A 23,891-nucleotide genomic window follows, 5' to 3' on the forward strand; every position below is an offset into this window, starting at 1 on the left:
CATAGACTTGTGTATTAGGAATACCTGTGGATCCATTAAACAAGGCCAGTCAAGACTCTGTGGGCGGTGCCCAGGCCACTTCTGATACTCTGCAGATGTTCTGTCGCCCCAAGCAGGCCACCAATGTAGATTATAATTAGCCAACAAAGTAACACCAGCCTGTTACTTGGATTCAGTTCAAGGCCTGCTGTTTTGTATAGCCTTTCTGAACACAGCCCACTCACTTTTATATTTGTATCTATTTGTTTAAAGCTGCTCTCACCCTGTCATGTCAGAGAGAGAGAGAGAGACAGAGACAGAGACAGAGACACACAGAGAGAGACAGGGAGAGACAGAGACAGAGAAAGAGAGAGACAGAGAGACAGAGACAGAGAGAAAGAGAGAGATTATGACGAAGACTGAAAGGCCCCAACATTTAAAACAGTTACCTTTGACTATTTATAGAGAAACATTGTTGATTTCTGACCCAAAATTCCCACTCCTTCTATTCCCTTCCTAATTTCATTAAGTTGAACCAGAATTGTCCATCATTCCTCATGGCAATTAAAAAACCCCCCCAAAAAAGAACCCCCCAAAACCGAACTGTTTGTTGCCGCCATTTTAGAAGTCGCCTAACTAGGAGTTAATTGGAGTATCAAGGAGCTGAATTCCACTGCAGATAACATTTTTCTTTATAGTTTATGGTATTTATTTCAATAAAATTTATTGAGCACCTACAAAGTAAGAGTATGACATAATTGTATATATACCTTTTCCTATTGTCTTATCTAACCCAGGGCACAGAATACTGATATTCTGGGTATATGGAGCCAAAATTTAGTTTTGCTTATAGTATAGCCATTGAATTACTTATGTGCATTCTGATAGTTTGAAAAATTAATTTATTTTACTTAGATGTATGAGTGGTTTGCCTGCATGTGTGTTTATGTAGCATATGCATGTCCCGTGCCTGGGGAGTTCAGAAGTGGCCATTGGATCCCTGGACAGAGTTACAGACAGTTGTGAGCCACCACAACGGGGTGCCGTGAATTGAACCCGGGTCCTCCACAAGAGCAGCCAGTGCCCTTAAGCACCTTATGAATTATTTTTAGGTGAAAACATTTCATCCAGGCAATATGAAAACACTAAAAAGTACTATGTGACGTTCAACCTATTGTGTTTCCTGTTACACATTATTTTATTGATAGACTTTCAAATCCCCTTTAAATACTCTATACTGGGGTTGAGATTTTAGGTCACAATTATTAGGTATCTAGGAGATCATGAGTTATGCTCTTAGTCATTCATTATTTTAGGGTTTTGACTTGGAATGACATTCCCAGCTCCTTATATTAGTGGCCCAGTTACACCACAAACGAGGTATTTCGTTGTAAGAAAGGAACAGGGAGAATGAGGGAGGTGTCCTTCCCTGAGGAAAAACACAAATCTTTGAGTCCAGAAGCTGAGGCCCACCTAGGCACACGGGCCAGCAGTGCCGTGATTTGGACGAACTCAGGGACAAAACCAGCCAGCCAGTCCTTTCATGGGGTGGGGTTGTCTAAACTCACAGTACATGATTTAAAGAAGCCAGCTGTCTTAGGAGGTTCTCTGATGTCTCTGAGGACACAGGAAGTCGTTCTAGAGGGGAGGACGGCTGGAAGTGAAGAAGCAGGAACTAGTCCTCCCAGTCGATGGCGATGGGGCCACCTGTCAGTGTCTGGCTCTGCAGCCCAGCAGAGTCCTCGTCCTCACCCACCTCACGACGTACTCTTCGGTGGCACCCTTGGGCACAGCGGGAACGCTCATCCAGCACCCCACATACAAGGACGCGGCAGTGTAAAAATACCTCCTGAAGGGATAAGGACAGTCAATTGTCACTGTAGGCGACAGCAGAGAGCCAACACAGTACCTCTCAGTTCACAAGCCCCAACTAGAGGTGACAATGACAATCTTATATTTATGGACAGGAAACCAAGGCTTAGGATAAGGAAATTGCCCAGTCCACACATTAAGAATGTGGCCACAAGGAACAGAGACACATGGGTGACCTCAAAACCTAGCACTATAACTCTGATACGCTGAAGAGACTTTAGGGGAGCAGTGTCCTGTGCCTTAGCATTTTAGTCCTCTGGACTGGGAGGGGTGCTGGGGCCCAGTGCTCATAAAGAAGTCTTTTTCAGAAGGGTCTGCTAGGCCAGGATCAGTTACTCAACTGGAGTTTTGGAATAACAAATGGCTGCAAAGGTCACTTAGAGGCGTTATGGGAAAGAACCTTGCTCTGTAAAGCTTGACCTGAGCTGTGTTTCAATACTGCCAACAGCAGCAAAAGGGATCCATCTTGTCACCCACAGCCTCTTGGGACAGCCTCTTGGGACAGCCTCTTGTCAGCTTGACCCCCGTGTACCCTGTTAGGACACTGTTAGGACACTTTCTTCACCCCTGCTTTTCTCATGTTCATAATTTTAAAGACTGCTTAATGTCCCATTAAACTGATAGTGTGGCCCCTTGGCTGTGTTTATTTGAGGCCCCCCTTTTGCCCTCTTAAGAGCACACTCTAAAACATAATCTGTTTCTGTGAGATCGCCAAAAGTGTATTTAGCCAAAAATCATGTGCGAAGTTAATGACTGTGGCATACTGCCAGGTAACTTAATTTAAAAATATATATCAAATTTATGCTGTTGTTGTTCAGTTCCTATGGCTTAGAAGGCCTCGTAATTTGTAGTTTCCCATACATTCCATGTAGGACACTCCCTATTATGAAGTTATGTCCTATGATTAGCATTCTGGGTTCTACTCTCTTCCCATTCCTGGGCTGTCTTTCCATGAAATTCCTGTCTAAATCCTTTGTTGAACTGACGGCATCACTGGCGTTTTACATTAATCTGCCCACAAAGATTCCAAATTATGGTCCTATGATATTCCTTGTGCACAGCCACTTTATGTGGGTGTGGTGAGGGGCAGGCAATTGTAATTTGTGTGAATCCAGAGTTTAACTATATTCTCCCAGAGGTTGTGCAGAAGCTAACCACAGGCTCTTAGAATGTCAGTGCACCAGGGCAATAAGAAGGAAGGCTCAGGCATGGGGTTGTGGGACAAAGGGCATCCAGCTTACCTTGTGGTCTTTGCCCACAAACTTGAAGACGGGGGCTTGGAAGTGCTTTGCTAGGTGGTCCCTGGATGAGTACTGCTTTACTGAGTCATCGGAAACACAGCTAAAAGTAGGATAGACAGCGTGTCAGACCTGATGGCTTCCACAGAGGCAGCGTACACTCCCAGCCAAGGCATTTGGCCCAAGGAGAGGTGAAGTAGGTGGAGTGTGCTGGGCTGCATGCCAGCCTTGTGAGAAGCAAGAGTCAATGGCTTCCTCTCCTGGCAAAGGCATCGTCAGACCTCATCGGGCAGGGCTAAGTAGGATGTCTGCCCTATCCTCCATTCAAGGGACCCCAGAGAACACAGCATCCCGGCTTGGATAAGAGTTCTACATAATTAGAAGCACATAGATGTGCTCTTCAGAGAGACTATTGGCTAGTAAGCTTGTCTTTCCGTCTGTGACATGTCATAGAAATCTAGGTTAGTATAGTTGTTGGTCTGAGAAGGCTCTTCCTTGGTTTTAACACTTATTTCCTGGACATAGGAGGGACACAATCCCCTAGAGGGAGTACAGAGGTGAAGGAGCCATCTGTGCACATACATTTAAGCTTCTCAGGTGACACGTGGCCTCAGATGGTTTCATCTCTCTTTTCCCAAACATAACAGCAAGCCGCCATTTCACAGAGTCTGTGGTCTTAATCTTAGTTCAGTTTGGCACATTGCTATGAGTTGCCTGTCATGATGACTGGGGAAAGGACTTACTAACTGACACACTGAGGCTTGGATATGAATGCACATTTTCTCCTAAGAAGCTAAGGACCCTCTTTGTGTGATTTGATCCGTTCTAACTTATTTTATATCTTCTTGCATGTACATGCATGTGTGCATACAGAGTCACACACAGAGACGTATACGTACATATGCAAGGATGTATTTTTCTATTTTATATGTACTAAGGGTCAAGGGAAAAACAGCAGAGTTTCTTTGAACTATCTAGACAGAAGGTGACAGTCTTTTACCCAGAGTCTAAATAACAAGTACGTAAGCAGACTTCCCAGCACGGGACAGCAGCTGACTCGTCTCTAGCAAATATAAGAAATGGCTTCTAAGCTGACCTTGTCACATTAAGGGTCAGAAACCACTGTTCAGGGTGCTGAGAGCTGTGAGGGGAAAAGAGAGCTGGGGGGGGGGGGGGAGGAAGAGCAAGAAGCTGGAGAGAACTAGAAACTTCCAAGGGAACGGGGCAGCAAGGGGAGGGAAGGACCAAAGGCCAAGGAATGTTCCTGACACACACCATGCCTCTCCCCCATCTAGAAGACTGAAGTTCCTGTCTGCCTGAGCTATGTCCCAGCTGCCATTTAGGCCAAGGAAGAAAGAGATCTTGATATGAACTAGGGGAGTGTTTAGGTTCACTAACACCATCACACACCTACAAACCCAATCTAGGGCCTTTCGGCCATTCCACGGAAGTCTCCATATTGTTTCCTCCAGCATTGACCAAGAATTTCTTCCCTTTTCAATCCTTCCCGATTCATTTCTTATTTCTATGTCTATGCCTGTATGAGGTCTGTTTGTGCTCATATGGGTATGTGCATGTGTATATGTGGGTTCATATGGGTATGTGCATGTGTATATGTGGGTTCATATGGGTATGTGCATGTGTATATGTGGGTTCATATGGGTATGTGCATGTGTATATGTGGGTTCATATGGGTATGTGCATGTGTATATGTGGGTTCATATGGGTATGTGCATGTGTATATGTGGGTTCATATGGGTATGTGCATGTGTATATGTGGGTTCATGTGTGCATCTGTGAAGTCACAGGGCAATGTCTTCCTCTGTCGCTGCCCACCTTATTTTTTGAGGCAGGGTCTCTCACTGACCCTGGAGCTCATAGGTTAGGTAGACTGTTTAACTGGGTGAGTGGGGTCCTGGGTGCCAGGAACCTGAAGTCCTGTCTTCTCTCTTGGGGCAGGCATTTCACCTGCTGAGCCATATTCCTAGCATGCCAGTATCAAACTCCTTGAAAGAGGAGTCCACACAAGCTGTTTTGGTGTCTTCCCACAGCCTTACTCTGTTGTGACTCCTGACACATAGCTTTTCCCTCTGAGCAGAGTTGTGAATCCTGCTCTTAGCAACATGTGGACAATTCTCTGTTCTGTGTAGTTCTGATTGTGTTCTGGAGACTGGCACACATTTCAAGTGACCCATCGAGCTTCTTCTTAGGTATTCCACAGGTGTCTCAAGTGAAAAACTATTTACTGTTTTACGACCAAATTCAATGGTACCTCAAATTTGCTTATATATGTATGTATATATATATATACACACAATTTATGTATATAATATTATATAAAATAAATATAGAATAATTATATATGATATTGTATTATATATAATATTACATATAAATATATGTTATTTATATATTGTATATACTATACAAATATTATATAATACATATTATTATATATAATTATATATAACATTATATATTATATGTATCACACCACACACCACACACACACACACACACACACACACACACACACACACACACACACCCCAAGACAGCGCTGCACTCACCCGTCCTGGATCAGGTAGTACTTGAGGATTTCATCCATCTTTGCAGTGGGCGTGGCAAAGCAGCTCTCTACCAGGCTCTCCAGGCCGTTCACATGCACCAGGGGCTCTATGCCAAAGTAGAGTGAGTCGCGAAGCTTGAGTGTGGGCAGAGTCTCCCGGTACGGTTCCTCGAATTCGTGGTCCTTGAAAATCTCCAGTGTGAAGGGAAAGATGCCGTGGTTTCGGCTCCTGATTTCCAATGGGGCATTGCGCAGGTTGGGCACGTATCCTTCCGAGATGGTGTACAGTCGTGGGAACTCGCAGGTCACGGGGATCAACAGTTTGCTGGTCCGAATGATGATGTCCCCACTGCTCCCAGGGGTCTCCTTGGGCAGGCCCGTCACGATGTTGCTGGCCACGATTTTGTCATTCACCACCTGTGCCAGTCAGGGGTGATGAGAGATTGTGAGATTGTTTCTAGTTACCTCTCTCCTCAATCAGTGAATCCCAAGCTCTGGCCCTTACAAGAGGCAGTGCCACACGCAGATCCTGATAGCCGCGGATTCATCCCGAACCTGCACCCACACCAGTACAGAGGCGTTTCAGCTATATACCCCAGAACTGTTTCTGCTCTGCCAACAGGAAGTGGTACCAGTCAGTTATGGGGCTATTCCATCAGCTTATCCATAGAAACAATACATACCGCTTGCCTAAATGAGGAACCCCTATTCCTCCATAGATACCTTGTATCTCACCCAAAGTAATTAGCCCTAGGATTCTTTTATCAGCACTCATAAACAAATGATCTCCAAGGCCTCTGCGCTGACCTGTATCCAGTCCTCTGTATATCATCCATCTTGCACACTGTGTGGTCAGAAAAACTAGCTTCATCCAGTTTTTGTGGACTCAAACCTGCTGTCCCTCCCTAGCACACAAGTCAGGCCTTTGGAAGCAGGGCAGGCTGCTCTGCCCATCAAAAAGATCCGTTGCCTCTTGGCTTGTGTGTATCACACACAGTTCTACCCACATTCAAGCCACAGCCCTTTCCTGGACTCCTAGAGTCCGTGTCTGTTGTGTGTCAGACAGCCCAGCTCTTATTTACATTTTATATCATCTCAGGACTGTGTGTGCGTCCTAACAGGCAGGAACTTTTTCCATATTCCCCTCTGGGGCTTCAGAATGGGGGTGTGAGCATGTTTAGATAAGAAAAACATAAGCCGTTTACCTCAGCCTGGATCAATGTCTGGACTCATTCACCTATCCTAAACGATCCACGAACTCCTTAGCCCACTTCATCCTTAGCCTCCAACTAATTGACTACAGGCTGTCGTCAATCCTGCCTCTTGGTACTGCTGGGATTGATGTGGGAAAATACCTTGCATCCAGGTGTCTCAGGGCTGTGTATGAATGGCGGTGGAAGAATTAGTCATCCTACACCCCACCGTTCCAGGACCATGGCTCAGGGCAGAAGAAGTTATCTTGTGTAGACCTATCTCCCCATACACCCTCTGTCCGATACCTCCCTAAGTAGCTTTGGTCACTCCCTAAGTGTCTTCCAGGGAACCTACGTCAACCACGGTGCCGCAGGTCTTGAGTGAGAAGACGATGTTGACGTGGGTGCCATTGGACACTCCTCGGCAGGAGGTGTTGGTCAGGAAGAGCTCCAGGCCTCCAACCAGCTCCCGGGGGACACTCACTTCAATGGCGCTGGACTTGCACAACACGGGGACTGTGTGTAAAGGGAGTCTATTAGAACAGGAAGCCTGCTTGGGCGGAAGCTAAGGAGGCTTCTAGGGGGATGCTTTCTCCTCCGTGCAATCTGCACTCTTGGCTCTTCTCCAGGAAAGGGCTTGAAGCAGGTCAATGAATACAGCCAGGATCCCTAACTCCCAAGATGATGGTCAGTGATGCTCCTCAAATCATATTCTTTGGGCAGGGAATAGTGTGGTTAAGCCTCTGTCCAAAGCCTGTCCTAAGGGTGGCTGGCATGACTCCACGGGATGAGACATCCTAAGGATGGACTTTAGCGCCCTCACAATTCACTTGCAGCACAGCTGGAAGATGCCGCTGACATAGGATTAAATGGCACAGCAAAGCTGCTGTGTTTTGACATTAGTTACTGCCCCATTAAACAGGCATAAACAGTGTTCCCGCACTCCAGAAGCCTTCCCAATTGTCCTCGAGCTACTCAGCCAACTGTAAACTCAGACTATAAATTCCACTTTAACTTAATATGAAGAAGAGGTCACTTTTCTGTGGCCTTCCTAAGTCCATGTTCTCTCACCCTGCAAACACCCCGAAGGACACTAGGTACTGTCAGAGTCCCCATCTGTGAGCATACATCTCAGCATCGAGACGTACAAAGAAATCAGACACTGGTGCTCGGTCCGAGTTTGCTGGGTGATGGGATGAATAGCCCAGTCACCAAGAACTGGGGAACAGTTCTCAGGACACTATTGATGATGGGGAAGAATTCGCCATTCATCATTATTCAAGCTAGGCTTGGCCCCTGGAATCCTGCTGAATAAGTCAATACTTCTAACTGAGTAGCAGTTGCACTGTTGGCTGTAGAAATCAGAGACTGACTCAGGCAATCAGCGAAGGAGCGTTAGCTTTTCTGGACTTTAAAAAGAGAGAGCGTTCCCCACTCCTGTCTGTTTATGAGACAAGGTCTGACTGGGTAGCTCCGGTTGACTTTGCTTTCTTAGGCAGGGCTCTAGCCTCCATCACCCAAGTGCTGGGATTACAGATTGAACCGGCACACCCTGGGGGTGGGGGAGGGGGAGGGAGGGAGGGGGAGGGAGAGGGGATTCTCTGTTGAACCATTCCTGACTGCTGACTCAGGGGACACTTGGTGCTCAGAGGGACAGGGTTCTGAAAGATAAGAATCTTACAGTCTGGAAGGAGAGAAGGCAAAGGTGGGAGGGAGGGACCTCCTGTGATTCAGAAGGGATTCAACCCTTGCCCTACCTTGGCAAGTGTGATTATCTTCAGACAGCACCAAGCCCCGGGGACATTCACACTGATAGCCCTCCTCAGACCCAAGGCAGGAATGGCTGCAGCCACCATTGTTGTTGTGACAACCTTCGATGTCTGCAGAGGGAAGTGGCAAAGATAAGAGTCCCGTCCTGTAACCCGTTTCTGCGGAAATTTCAGCATTAGTCACCAGAGATTATTCTTAACTCATGACACAGTCTCCTGTGCTCTAATGTGGTAACTGGTGACTAGGCAAACCCACAAAAATGTTCACTAAATGTTATGACTGCCAAGAGTAATGCACCGTCCTCAGCAACAGCTACTGAAGCTCTCCGGACATCTGTAGTGTCTTTCTAGTTTTCTTATGATTAGAATGAGGTCATAAATATGTATAAGGCTCAAAGCCATTGCTTAACTGTTGTAATAAATGTACACATAAGTTAAAATTTTAGAGACCTATTGATGGCTGAAAAGGGATTGAGTAAAAGTTCTGGACCTGCTGGCTGGGTCAGCGTTGCTGCAGAGCAGTTGGATCATTGGCCCCTCTCCTAGACTCTCTAGGAATAAGAGCACCAGATATAGAAGGTCTTTGTAGGCTACGGGGCTGGAGAAATAGCTCAGTTACAGCGTTTGCCTACCATTGCCAAGGCCCCAGGTTCCGCCCCTGCTCCAGCATGTCAATGACCACAACCTTAATCCCCAAAATGACTTTTGTGGGACTTGGACTTATCTTTTAGGTTGAGGGCTGTCAGATCCCAATCTGCTACATGGTGTCTAAATGAAGGTTTATTAGCACGCATAGGCATGACTGTTTGCAGATCATGATGGTCTATGGTTATTTTATTTATTTACTTTTCACTACAAGGGCAGAACTGGGTAGTTCTGATTGATTCTGGATGGTCCACACAGTATTTACAAAACTGGCCTTTATGCCAAAGTTTTGTGCTCTTTTCTAAGAAGATGGAAGGAAATGTTTCAGATTATCTAACATGCTCAGGGAGAGATGGAATCTGATGCCTAAGGGTGCTTAGGAAAAACAGGTTAGTGGGTCATCAGTAAGTTGACGTAGTATATCAGTACTTGGGCAATGGAAGTGACTAAAGTTGTAATGAATTAATCTTCATTACCTGCTTAGAAGCCCACCTATAACAATTAAAAGAATTTATGTAGTGTGTGTGTGTGTGTGTGTGTATGCAACCATGTGTGTATAGAACCGTGACAGTTTGTGTGTGTGCATGTGTGTATAACAAAGACAGTGTGTGTGTGTGTGTGTGTGTGTGTGTGTGTGTGCATTGTGCAACTGTGTGTACAGGAAAACCACAGTGTGTGTCTGTGCATGCTTGCCTGTGTGTGCCTGTGTGCCTGTGTGTACATGTGTGTGTGTGTGTGTGTGTATAGCAAAGCCACAGTGTGTGGAGGTCAGAGGACAACTTGTGGGTTCAATTTTCTCCCTCTACCTTGTGGGACCCAGGGATCAAACTCAGGTCCTCAGGTTTGGTGGCAAACCCTTACCTGCTTCGACATCTTACCAGCCCTAGACAAGCCATATTTTTCCATTAATTAATTAATTAATTTACTTTACATCCTGCTTACAGCCCCTCTCTCTCCTCCCAGTTCCCCCTTCACACGGCCCATCCCCCTCTCATTCCTTTGAGAATGAGGAGCCCCACCACCATACCAGCCCACCATGGCACCTCAAGTCTCTGCAGAACTAAGCATATCCTCTCCCACTGAGGCCAGACAAGGCAGCTCAGTTAGGGGAACAGTATCCAAAGGCAGGCAAACAGAGTCAGGGCAAGTCTATACTCCAGTCGTTGGGGAACCTGCATGTAGGCCAAGCTGCACATCTGCTACATATGTGTGGGAGTCAGGGGAAAGGGAGGCTAGGTCCAGCCCTTAGATGCTCTTTGGTTGGTGGTTTAGTCTCTGTGAGCCCCCAAGGGTCCAGGTTAGTTGACTCTATTGTTTTTCAATGGAGTCCCTATTCCTTCCTGGTTCCTCAATTCTTCCCCCAACTCTGCCACGAGATTTCCCAAGCTCTGTCTAATGCTTGGTTATTGGTTTCTGCCTCTGTTTCTGGTCAGCTGCTGGGTGGAGCCTCTCAGAGGACAGTCATGCTAGGCTGTGAATCCAGTCTGTGAATCCAGGCTGACAGATACAAACATAGCCTGAGGCTCCAAGGAAGTTGAAGGAGGAAGGCAGGCCTGCAGGGTGTCCCTATTGATCCCTGTGGGACAGCTTGGCACACACCTCATCCCCTGACCCCCTACAAATTGGCAGGGGTTGCTACTCCATTCATTTATGTCTGTCTCACACAGGGCACCTGTGTGTCCAGGCCAGCAGTGACAAATATCGCTGTCAACAGTGTCTTCACAGGTTGTATCACTGTGACAAGCCATGCCATCTATTTTTAAAGGATATATGCAGTTTGTGGATTTTTGAAATAGTTGAGATTATAGATAATAATGTGGAAGAAAATATAAAAATATGCTACTATGCTATGAAGTGTTAAAAATCACCGGGATGATGTGCATGCCTTTAATTCCAGCACACTGGAAGCAGAGGCAGGAGAAACTCTGTGAATTCTAGGCCAGCCTGGTCTATATACCAAGCTCCAGGTTGACCAAGGGTATATAGTGAGACACCGTCTCAAAAAAAAAAAAAGGTGTTCAAATCCACATTAAAGGTTTTTCCTTCTAACAGAAGACTTCTCTTCACTGTTGAGGTCACCCCCAGGGCTTCACCTGGCTCAGCTCTGCTGCCCGCCACCTTCAAAATGACCTTTCCTAAGTCAGCTTATTTCTCTAAGTTGCAATTTCAATATCTGTAAGATGAAGCAGTAACCCTAACTAAGTACATTGGGCATTTTCAGGTCAAAAAATGCAAAACAAACAAAAAAATAGCCCCCCCCCCAAAAAAAATCCAAATTGCCTTAAAGGATTTAAGCCCCTCGGGACAGTGGAAAGAAATGTTCAGGGCAGAAACTTCTAGCCCTGAATGACTGGGGGTCATTTACATTTTTTTACTCTTCCTTATTTTCCTATTTATATAATAAACCATTAAAATTTACTTAAAAATTCAAAAGTATAATTAATTTTTAAAAAGCTATAACCATTTAATAGCCACACTAAAGAAACAAATACATTTAGCCTTTCAATAAAAGTTAAATGTTATAAATAGAAACACTATTCTTAAAGTATTGCTCAGACAGACACATAAAATTTTTATCATTTGCTAAATATTTTTCAGTTATGGTTATTAGGTTTTAAGATTATATGAATATTAACCATAATAGTCTCAATAATGTGTTCATGAATAATTACAACTGTTCTTCATGAAATATTTTATTAATATTCAAATATGTTGAAATTATTATATAAAATTATTAAGATTTAGGGAGGACTCCTGACATTATCATTATTCAATAAAATTCAAAATAATTTAGTCTCTTTATAAGGGCAGCAATGTAATACCCCAATTACTGTCCTCTGGATTAATAATGCAAACTTTGTAGGACACGACTCATACATTTTTCTCTTTGGGATGGTATCTTATTATTTTGAATGTGACAAAAAGAAAATGAACTCATATATATTATAGATTATAACTATTAATAAACAGGTTTAATGGTACTGATGGGCAATCATATAGCCTTTGTAAATAATAACAACCATGCTATTTACCTGTCCATGGCAGGCTCTCAGGGGTGTTAGGGCAACTTAGACTTGGGAAAGCAGGTGTGAGTTGCCCTAACACTGTCCCTAGCTGTGTGTGGTGAGGACATGGCCTGAGTCCCAGGGAACAGTAGCAGATTACTGCATCATTACCCATAAAAATGTGAAACGTTACATCAACTAAAAGGTAAAAGAGTAACAATAGATACTTTCACTTCAATTCCTTGCAATACATCAGTAAGGCTTTGGTTACTAAACCATGCACATAGCAACTCTGTTATTAAAAGTAGCTAATGGGGTTAGGGAGCGGCTGAGGGGCTAAGAGCCCTAGCTATCTTCCCAGAAGACCTGGGTTCAACTCTCCCAGCACCCACACGGTGGCTTACAACCATCAGTAACTCCAGTTTCCTAACCGCTGTGGACACCATTCACTCATGTGCTACGTGTCCATACATGCAGGCAAAGCGCTCATACAAATAAAATAGAGTAAGCCTAAAATTTTTAAGTAGATAATTTTATCTTCAAAATAATTTATCTTCCCCAAAACAAAGAAAAAATAAATCAATGTAAAAAAAAAGTTTCTCAAGTTGTCTGTCTTTTTTGTTTGTTTGTTTTGTTTTGTGAGACAGGGTTTCTCTGTGTAGCCCTGGCTGTCCTGGAACTCACTCTGTAGGCCAGGACGGCCTGGAACTCACAGAAATCTGCCTGCCTCTGTCTCTGGAATGTTAGAATGAAAGGCGTGGGCTGCCACCACCTCTGTCCTAGTATTTTCTCAATTTTCTAAGCCAATAAGAATCACCTATAGAATTTATTAAAATTGTAAATGAGGTCTTATCCCAGCCTGTTGAAGCAGATTTCCCCACTAGAAGTGGCTTTGTGGGGGCTGGGCGTGGGGAGTCCAGTCTCAGACCCAGGAAGGTTGAGAACCTGGGCTGCTGCATGCCACTGTCAGCTTCTGGCCAGCAGTAGCTCGCACCTAGACATTATTTAGCAACATAGTTACCTCTGCACTTTAACAAGATCCTATGGGCTTTGTGGGCACATTTAAGTTTGAGAAAGTGGGTATTATTCCTCTTCAGTTTCCCCACGACGTTCTACTTCTTGCAACACCCCCGCACCCTTCGATCTTGAATTCTGTCCACAGCTTAAGCACCACCGGTGCCCTGTAGCCATTTCCTTAGGCTGACAAACTGTTATTTTCCGCTACCGTCAAGCCAGCTTCCCAGATGTCAAAGAACAAGCCAGTGGCTCCCTTTGGATGCTGGGTTTGCATCCCCTCCTCACCCAGTCTCACCTTCGCAAGTCTTCCCGTCGCTCCTGAGCACGCGGCCAACCCCGCATGCGCAGCGGTGTGAGTTTTTGAGGTTCACGCAGATCTCGCTGCAGCCACCGTTGTTGTGCTCACATTCATTTTCGTCTGTAGAAGAGAAACCACATCAATGCCAATACCATTGAGCAACCTTACCCTGCCCCAGCTTCTGAACAGAATCCCCGCTCTGTGTCTTCCCAGATGCCCTATCGTGTATGAGCCAGCGTAGTCCGGTCTATGGGCCTGGTCCCCCCAATTAGCTGTTAGCTCATCTGTCTACTTCTGTTCATCTGTCACCTCCAAGCAGAAGGTGTCCGAGTACTTGTGAGATCCTATTCTTTAGAGTAGAGCTATGGGGCTGGCAAGATGGCTCAGCAGAGAAAGGCACTTTCTGCTAACCTGGACAGCCTGAGTTTGGGTGGAACACACAAGGCAGAAGAAGGTGAGAACTGACATCTGGAAGTTGTTCTGTGACCTCTACATGTGTGGCATGGCACATAGGCACTCATGCACAATAAATACATAAATGTAACAAGGGGCAGGCCATGGCGGGGGGATGAGGTTCCTCTCATGTGCTAGGTACACTTATTTATTTGTTTTTATGAAGTCCTCTTTCTTCAATAAGTTCATGAAAAAAATTGATCAGTGCAAGGTCATCGATTTTACTTTGTTTTAAAGTACAGAAAGAGCTTAAAGGGCAGAAGGAACTAGCAAAACACCGTGTGAAAATGGTTTTCTGTTATAGCATGGCAAACCACGCTCGTGTGCCAATCGAGGAACCCCAGGCCAGTGTCCTGCAACGGCTGAAACATAGATGTTCGCCTCCCACGCTGGATGTCCATCTCAAGTTGAGAAACTGATGTGCGATTGGACCTGACTTACAGGCACACTTGGAAACCTGCTCTGGAGCAGGGCATCCGTGGAGGAGGCGAGACGGGTAGAGAACCACAGAAAGCCCCTAATGTCGGGCGAGGGCGTGGCTCAAGTCACTGCAGACAGCTCACGATGGAAACGGATAGGCACGTTGTAGAGGCTTTGACTGGTGATAAACCAAGAGCCATACAAGCATTTTTTTTTTTTAAAGAGAAAAAAAAAAAAAACCCAAAGGGAAAAAATGAACTAAATAAGGGAAGCCAATGTTTAGAGCTTGCAGTAGAAAGACAAAACGGTAAACAACAGTAGATAAGATGAGAGTCTCATGTAGCCCAGACGAGCCTAGAAGCACTATGCAGAAGAGGCTGGCCTTGTGCTCCTGATCTTCCAAGTGCTGGGGTCTCAGCTATGTGTCACCGTGCACTGGGCCCTTGAAACTACTTTGAAATGACCTGATAGTGTATCTCAATTTGGATATCAGATTTTCTGGGTTTGCTTTTTGAGTCAGAGTCTTGCCCATGTAGCTCAGGATGGTCTTGAATTCACCATTCTTCTGGCTCAGCCTCCTCAGAGCTAGGGCTACAGAGTAAGCACACCTTAATGGAGGCCAGTTCTCATCAGAAACATTTAATCGGTATTTACGGTTCGTAAAAACAGACAAATTTCTGTCATTCGAGTTGTCCCATGCATTTTTGGTTTGCCAATGGCTGGATCAAAAGGTGTTTATATTAAAATCTAGTAAACTTAAGAGTTGGATCCTCAGGCACACTGGCCACTTTCAATGGCTTCATAAGAGCAGACTGTGTGGTTCCAAACTGTTCCTGATCACACCGTGAGCTTGTGCTGTGCTTTAGTTGTGAGCAACAAAGACAAGCTCAATTGCAAATGCTCAGAGATTCACTGGGATGTCTCATCGATCCCGAGGGACCATTTCTGCCCTGTGACTAGTTCTTACCAAAGCAAGTCTGCCCATCTGGGCCCAGCGAGGTTCCTGGAGAGCATGCACACTCGGTGGTATCCAGGCAGTTGCCGTGACAATCCTCATCACAGATGTCATAGAAATCTATGGAAGGACAACAGTTACCTTCTGTGAGTGGTGAGGCTCAGAGGACCCTGTCTTTTGAGTTGTCTCGTGAATGCAGGCATGGGCCACATGTTCCTGACATTTCTCATGGCTCAGGGACTGTATCATCAATGGAGTAAGACCAGCTGCTCATGGGCAGTTTGGTCCATTCAAATAACCAATTCGCAGCTACAGACCTCAGGCCCATGGTGACCAGAGGACTTCAGCAAACTAAACACATTAGTGCACATGAACCTGGTCATGCTCAACTGTGGTCTCTCCAGAGTATGCACAGGAGCTGGGAACACCAGCTTCTATGGGCTCTGCGTTTGAGCTTTACTGTTTAAAGGTGTTTACGAAGTCCCCAGATTTTGATGGCATTGGTGATGTAGTAATTCGCTTCTAAGTATTATTGACACTAAGTTGCCTCTTCCCGTTATATATCATGCCTAAAAAGCATCAAAAGCAAGCACAAAGCTACCGTGTGGATGTCTGGGCATCTATCTGTTCACCCATTGGTCATCACTACACAGGTAGATTACTGAGGGCTCTTCCATACTCAGGAAGGTGAAAATCCATCACTTCTAATCTTGTAATGTTTTAATTTCTTTTCTTTTAATGAAGAAATAAGCATCACAATAACTGGCTTTCATACGGTGCCTTTCTCTTTAACTCCATCTGTGGGCTTGCTGGGGAGGGAAGAGAGCACAGGAGGGTACTTACGGCCACAGTAGACATGGAAGCAGACGCTGGGTCTGGCCAGCCGATACACGTAGTAGCCTCTGGGGCAGGCCTTGACTTCCACCGTGGCGTTCCACAGACAGCAGTTTCCTTTGAAGCTGGCACAGGCCTGGCGTTGCACAATGCCATCCTCTTCTAGGGGGTGGCTGCCATTGAGCCAGACAGGAGCATGGGTCCCACAGTGATTTTCCGGTATGCAGAAGGTAGGCATGGCATCTCCTGCCATCCCCGTGAAGCGATACCACTCCCCGTTCATATGGTTGTCGCAAAGAGGTTGATTCTGGGACTCGTCGAACTGGTGGTCAGTGTTCCTCCAGGGCTCGTTCAGACTGATGTAAGCGGAACAAGGATCTAGGACTGGGGGTGAAAGAGGACCCAGAGATAGCCGGTGATGTTTCAGATCACAGTGCCAATGACTGGCTACATCCACCTCGCTTTTGCATTTTGATTTGTCAAACAAAAAGTGTGTGTATGTGATGTGATGTGATGTGATGTGATGTGATGTGATGTGATGTGATGTGATGTGATGTGATGTGGTGTGGTGTGGTGTGGTGTGGTGTGGTGTGGTGTGGTGTGTGTGTGTGTGTGTGTGTGTGTGTTGTGTGGAAATTCTGCTAATCAAGATCGAAGTCTTCTGAGACTTGACACGTAATGGAGGACTCCCTTCATTAGCAGGGCTCCTCCTTCTCTGATTTTGTCTGGGGAATTCAAAACGTTCACACATACCTCCATGCCCCTGTCTGCAGGGCATTGTCATTCGTTGTAGGTACTCAAAGGCTGTGTTCATCTCTGTTCCCCTTGCCCTCCCGGATCAATATCAGCCTATGGTCCCTGAGGGCGGGGAGAGTTGTGTGTGTGTGTGTGTGTGTGTGTGTGTGTGTGTGTGTGTGTGTGGTGTGTGAAAAAGGGGGAAGGCCTTGAGTTACCTTTGCAAAAGTGGCAGTCAGGTCTTGCCTCAGTATGAAGTCTGACTGAATAAAGAATGTGGAAAGCTCATTCCACAGAAAGGGAAAGGCCCGAGGCACACGGCCAGTTGCTTTGAAATACTCTGCAGCTTGGCAAGAGCAGGCAGGAAATAACTTGACGGTCTGGGGCAAAAAGTGTTCAGGACATTGTGCTTTCTGGAAATGACATTTGTAGGATTGTAAATTCTTGCTTGTGCCACCTTCTCTTCAAGTTTTGCGAGTTCCTTCCAAAGTCTTTAAAATGCCTCCGAGCTGCCCCAGCAGAGTGCCAGCTGACAATTCAGTGCTCCCTGAAGAGATGTCCTCAAATTCCCTCCCTTCTCCTAGGGGGAAGTCTCCTCCACCCCTCTGGCTATGGCTCTCCAGCCAAGCAGGGCTTCCAGAACAATTTCACAGATGATTATAACTTCATAGAAATATTTCACTCATCTCCCTGTCTCTAATTTTACAAGAAATGTTAGACTCTCAACCTTTCATGGCATTGACAACAACTCCCGTAATGACTATTCCATGATTTCTAAAGTTTTCCTTAAAGTTAAATGTCATTTCTTAGACTGTTGGAAAGTTCAGTTGCCCTCCTGTTGTAGAGGAACAGTGGCGTGAAGAAGAGATTGACCCTATATGAGATGTCACACAAACACAGTTGCTGGATATTTGCTAACATTACATTCTTCCACACTCTTTTAAAATTCCCATTTGGTGTCAAATCGTCTTTTTGCTCTCAGTGTGGAGCCAAGAATGTGGCATTATAGAAACTGATCCTAGTTAGCTCAGACAGTCCTCAGCGACTTGAAAGAGAACAACCCTGTATGTTTCTCTCAAAGTCCCCCTCCCTGCTAGAAAGCTCAGCGGCTCAGCAGAACACTTAGGAGCTTGGATCTTATACAAAGACCAACCACGGGGCCTGAGCAGACGTATTTGTGTCCCTATCTTGTTATCCTGGAGGCTGGTGTACCTCGAAGGCCCTGTACACTGTCCAAGTCACAGTTTTTTCAGCCCTTGTGCCTTTGCTGTGTCTAGAAGCTCCCTGTCCTGTCCCCTGCTTCTCCCTGTTCACCTCTTCTTTCCTGGGTTCCAAGCACTGAGAAGCACCATTGATTATTATTACCTCAAGCCTGTGGTCATTCACATTGTTTTAGTTTCTATCTACAATGTCCCCTGTCCCAGGATCCCATCCAGGATATTGTAATACGCATATCTCCTCAGGGTTCAATCAGTTGTTGTTGTTGTTGCTTGGTTTCTGTTTTTCAAGACAGGGTTTCTCTGTGTAGCCCTGGCTGTCCTGTCCTAGAACTCACTCTGTAGACCAGGCTGGCCTCAAACTCACAGAGATCTACCTGCCTCTGCCTCCTGAGTGCTGGGATTAAAGGTTGTGCCACTATTGCCTGGATTCAAACTTTGTGTGTGTGTGTCTATACACACATATGTAAATTATATATATATTTAAAGGTGTCAGTGTGGCCCAAGTTACTGCAGAGAAACCAATCTAAGCCAGTCATACACTGAGCTACACAGAAACACCCAGAAGGATCCTCGTTGGCAAGTTTTATGCCAAGCCTGAGAAGTTGCTTGGTCTGTGCAAAAAGTCACTCATATTTTTAAAGGTCAAATTTAATACCTGCTTTATCCAGGTCTGCCCCTTTCATGGGGACAGAACATTTGCTCCCTTTTACTCATTAAGGAAAAAGCTCTACTCTCATTTCTAAAGGAAAGAAAATATCGTTTCCATTCTTAAAGTTGGAACTCTAACGTCCTTACCCTAGAAAGAGATCTAATTTCTTTTCACACATACTCCCAGAACCCCTTAGCTCATAGGAAGGTTGTAGAGAAAAAAGGTCCTTGGAAGTCCTAGCCACTCAGGCAGGAAGCTAAAGGAACACGAAACAAAAATTCTCTGGGTGGGTATATATATCCATGTAGGTTGAATGACTGTTTTTGTTTTGTCTTTTTTTTGTTTTTGTTTTGTTTTTGTTTTTGTTTGTTTTACACAACCATAGGGCTGTATTTAAGGCCCTGTCATCTGGTTCTTAACATTTGGTACCCAAAAGCAAACAGCAACACAAAAGTACATTGTGCCAAATTCTTGACACGGGACTTACCCGCAGGTGACACCAAGGTGACTGTGGTGGAGAGGCAGGTGAGCAGCAGGGACAGAGGCATCGTTCTGATCCAGCTGCCAGGAGTGGATAGAAGATTCCCGGTGTAACAACAGTTCTCCGTTGTTCTCTCAAGCACTTAGGGGAGAATATCCCTCTGGACTCTTAGGAAGAATATCTGTATCCGCGCTGGCTGGGACCTCGTGGGACAGCGGAAGACGGTGAGTGGGATAACGCTCTGGCCTTGACTCCAGATAGAGGCCTTGCTCCTCACCTTCCCCAGCAGTATTTTACTGATACGGGTCTTTAGAGGAAACAAAAAACAAAAAAACCCTCTCCATGCCTCATCCTCCTATTGTGTGTGTGTCCCCCCTCCACCCCCCAAGAACTGCCTGTAACGGAGCCTTCGGTATCTTATCCAGAAGGGAACTCTCACTTAGGGACATCCCCTCACGTCAAATCTTGTTTTGTGACTTCTAGGAACTGACTTCCTGATGTGGCAGCCATGGCATTGTGCAGCCTCCTTCAGCCAGAGCGAGTCAAGCCACACCGTGGAACTGGGTACTGGAGAAATGTCTCAGTCTGATGGTCCAGGAGATAACAAGAACACACACACATACACACAGAGAAACACACAGAAATACACACACACACACACACACACACACACACACACACACAGAGACACACATAGACACAGACACACATACACAGACACGCAGAAAAACACATACCCAGACACACACACATGCACACAGGCATACACACACACACACACACACACACACACACACACACACACACACACACACACACAGGAGATAGGGAGGGGCCTGGGAGGGGCTGGTATTCTCTTGAAGAAGTTCCTAGATTTTCCTTATTCTGGTCTCCAGTCTCAGAGTTTCTGAAGGGACAAACCTTCACTCGGGCATTACCAACCCAGCAGTGATGCCTGGTGTTTCCGTGCTGGGTTTCTTTTCCATGGGGTATTGGGGGTTATTTATTTATCCAGTTCTCACACTAAAATGATAGCAGGAACTTCCCAAAATTTGGAACTACCCATTAATTAACAAAATCCCAGACCAAAGAGGAGGACCATGGGGACCAGCTCACTAGACGTCACCAGGCCTGGGTGTAGTAACTTCAGACATGGGGGTCAAAGGTCTCTGGCTGTGGGCACCCAGAACCAGAAATTATGGTAAAAAGGCAATGGAATGGGGTCAATCAGCAGGGTGGGCTAAACATATGTCAAGATCTATTTTAAATAGGTCTGAGGGAAATACATTCTCTCACCCAATCCAACTTTTAGAGCCTCAAATCAGAGCTTATCCCCACGTCCCTTCTGTCCCTTCCATACCTGAGTTTGTTCTCTGAGTAACCACATCTCTAGCAACTGGGACAAGAAGCATGTTTGGGGAAGGCAGCCCTTACATTAAAAAAAAAAAAAGGTCTTAAGCACTTTTCCCAAATGATTGTGGCTTCTTTCTTCTAAGGGCTCCATTTCCAGAAACTATTAGTCCTTATTACTAGATTGTTAATTTCTAGATTGTGACGGTAAACAGAAGTGGGATCTGCAGGAGCTACAGGTGAACAAGGAGTCGCACGGATCTAACTTTGTTTCTTTCTCCCCGTTAGGACCCAGGCAGCTTGACCACTAGGGTCTTAAGTTGTAGTTTGACAGCAGTGATGGATGACGTGGGACTCCATAGCTGGGCAATGCTGCTGTTGCTTTTAACAACAACAAAAAAAAACAAGCCTCACTGTTTCCTGTCCCTGAGAAGACATTCCAGTGCTTTATATGTGTTTGAAAAAACAAAGGACGTGTGCCTGAGATAAACCCAGGCTTGTGGCCAAGATTGATTGCTGGAGTCAAGGACTTGCACCAGATAGCCCTTTGGTTCTATAAACAAGAATCCCGGGGATGCCAGGATACCCCTCCCCCACTCTTGTCGGGTTTTTTCCCTTTTAGTTGACCTGCCTTTAAAAATATACAGGACAGAAGAAGGAGGGTGAACACCCAGCTGCGAAGCCCACTGACATCTTCTTGATTTTTTTATTTTATTTTGTTCACATTCCACGGTACATCCCTAAGAGGTGGTCTCTCTTATTTATGTCACCACGAGGCTGTTATTACAGTTATGGAAAGCAGGAATAATTCTTCGGCATTTGATGTCCTATCTGTGTTTAGCTTTTCCAATAGTTTCAAACGTTCATTTGTATTGCTAGTTTGAATCAGGATTGAGCAAGACTTTTACTGTAGACTGCATTTTGAGGTGTCACTTAAACGTCTACATCATCCTGCCTCTTTTATACTATTGGCCAGTCATCTAATCAGCCACTTATAGAGTGTTCTGTGTTTCAGATTTGGTTAATTGCTTCTTTATTGTATCATTTAGTGCCCTCTCCCCCATTGTTAGTGTTAGCACTTGTTTGTATTTTCAAGTCTCCTAAAGTATGTGTCCTTAGGATTTAAGCCCCCAAATACCCTGGTGACAGGGAAGAAACTTACCATACATAGGGCAATACAGTCAGGGAGGAAAGGAAACCAGCTTGCTGCTCTAGAGAGACCTCAGAACCATACTGGGACAGCCTTCAACATATAAATGGTACCTGATTTGGGGGAGTGGGCAAGATTGTCCAAGGGAAGTGTGCCCCAGGTTAGATAGAGCATGGTGGGAAGTTAACACTTAATATGTGGTCACTGGCAGGAGACTGCAAAGAAGACTAGGAAACTGTGGCCTTGAAGAGGGAAGTCCAAGACACAGGAGCAGAGATGTTTGAAGGAGAGGGCCGTGTTTAGCATGGGCCACGCTTATAAAGCATATGCAAATGACATGCAAATGCGAACATATAAAGCAGGTAACTTAACATTCAGTATGATCCCAAGGAATTGACTCCAAAGGTGCTTTATGGAAGGCATACATGGTATGTGACTTATTAGGGGAAAGAAAAGGAAAGATGGTTGGTGTTGGGAAAAAAAATCAGTGACATTTATGTCACTTTCCTGTAAGGAAGAGGGGGCAAGAAGTGTGTGAGAGCCAGAAGACAGGGTGACAGGCTTCAAAATGCCATTTAGACTTGAAACAATTCCAATCGTGAACTTAACAACCATGGTTACCGTCACTGACCTGCACAAGGCTGGCCCTGTCAACAATCTGTCACGGGTGGGGGAGGGGCTCATGAGACCCTATCCCTTGCTGCTGAACTATTGGCTGCTGATAGATTCTGGGAGAGGGGACGTCACCGACATCACCAGGCTCTCTTGGGCGGCTCTGTGGTCACGCAGATGGCCCTTGTTTAAACTACTCAGTGGGTCATTAAATAAGATGCATAGACATGAATGAAGAAAGAGACAAACAGTTATAGCTGGGACGTGTCACTGGAGTTAAAGGCCTACCTGGGATCTAGCCTCCTCTCTTCCTGTTCTTTCTCCAGAGCAATGGCTCCTCTGGACCACCATCTCAACAGAATGCGCGCACAGAGGTAGAAGAACGTTCAGTTCCACAACCTTCTGGGAGGTGCAGATCCTCTCTGAGGACCCTCTGCTGGCCTCAGCAAGTCCCCTCAGCCAAACTGCATTGCCACACCCAGTGACAGATCGGCACTGCTCAGTCTGTCTTTAGTGAAAATTCGCAGCTTTAAATACAACAACTATCCCTAACATAAAAATCTCCCTGCAAACTATCATTTATACTTCTGTGAATTTGATTAGATATTTCACACAAGTGGAACCATAATGATTTTAATGACTTTTTTCCATTTAGCATGTGATCGTCACAGTTCATCCATGTTCTAGCATGTCAGAACTTCTGTCTTTCACGGTCACATCCAGCCATCTGTTGCCACTCTATCTGTAGAAGCGCGCTGAGGGACACTTGGCATTTTTTTCTGCCCTTTGGCTGAACTGAATAACGCAGTCATCTGAATCCTCAGGTTCTTTCTGACACATACCTAGAAGTGGAATTGCTGAGTCTTATGGCCGTTCTGTTTACCTTTGCTTTCAACTGGTATCTACTACTTAGTGGATACTTTGTGAAGCACCGTGTAACACTGGTATCTACTACTTAGTGGATACTTTGTGAAGTAACAGAGCTCATCCATTGTCTCCATCATTTCCCATGAACCTCTACCGAGGTAGATGTTACACCCACATCTTACAGACAGCACAGGCATTTGCAGAAACAGCACAGGCATTTGCAGAAAGAACAACTGCTCGCCCTTTTCGAGAGGAGAAGCCCAACCACAGTTTGCCCTTCATCTGCCTCAGATCCCCCAGGCAAAGTTGAACAGAATGTTGCACACAGTCAATGGTGAAACAGTTTCACCCTTCCCTACTTTACACTCCTCTTACCTCAGAGGTATCCCACGAGGCTCTGTAAGCTGCAGGGAAGGACAATGGCTCTGCAGGCTCTTTACCAGAGGGGCCAGACACCATGTTGTTGTTGTTGTGTTGGTGTTGTTGTCAGATGCACCCTTTGACAATGTGGTTCCCCATGGTAATTTCCTATTTAGTGATCATTATAAATTTGATTCAGTTTCTGAAATAGTGAATATTT

General features: G+C 45.4%; 1 protein-coding gene and 1 long non-coding RNA gene across 2 annotated transcripts; one reads left to right on the forward strand and one right to left on the reverse strand.

Moving 5' to 3' along the window:
• Window positions 1-675: 675 nt before the first annotated feature.
• On the reverse strand, window positions 676-19,495 carry Oit3 (oncoprotein induced transcript 3). The gene is made up of 9 exons (NM_010959.2): window positions 19,339-19,495; window positions 16,257-16,631; window positions 15,426-15,533; window positions 13,583-13,705; window positions 8,609-8,731; window positions 7,207-7,367; window positions 5,660-6,075; window positions 3,093-3,192; window positions 676-1,828 (listed from the first exon to the last, which is right to left on the reverse strand). Exons 1-9 carry the CDS (start codon window positions 19,397-19,399, stop codon window positions 1,655-1,657), a joined length of 1,641 nt encoding a protein of 546 aa, NP_035089.1. The 5' UTR covers window positions 19,400-19,495; the 3' UTR covers window positions 676-1,654.
• Window positions 19,469-21,601, forward strand: Gm36318. Its single transcript, XR_380461.2, has 3 exons — window positions 19,469-19,556; window positions 19,816-19,896; window positions 20,971-21,601. It is a non-coding gene; the product is annotated as a predicted gene, 36318 (long non-coding RNA).
• The last annotated feature ends 2,290 nt before the right edge of the window (window positions 21,602-23,891 follow it).

The sequence above is a fragment of the Mus musculus genome, chromosome 10 (genome assembly GCF_000001635.26).
Source record: "Mus musculus strain C57BL/6J chromosome 10, GRCm38.p6 C57BL/6J".
Taxonomy (NCBI): Eukaryota; Metazoa; Chordata; class Mammalia; order Rodentia; family Muridae; genus Mus; species Mus musculus.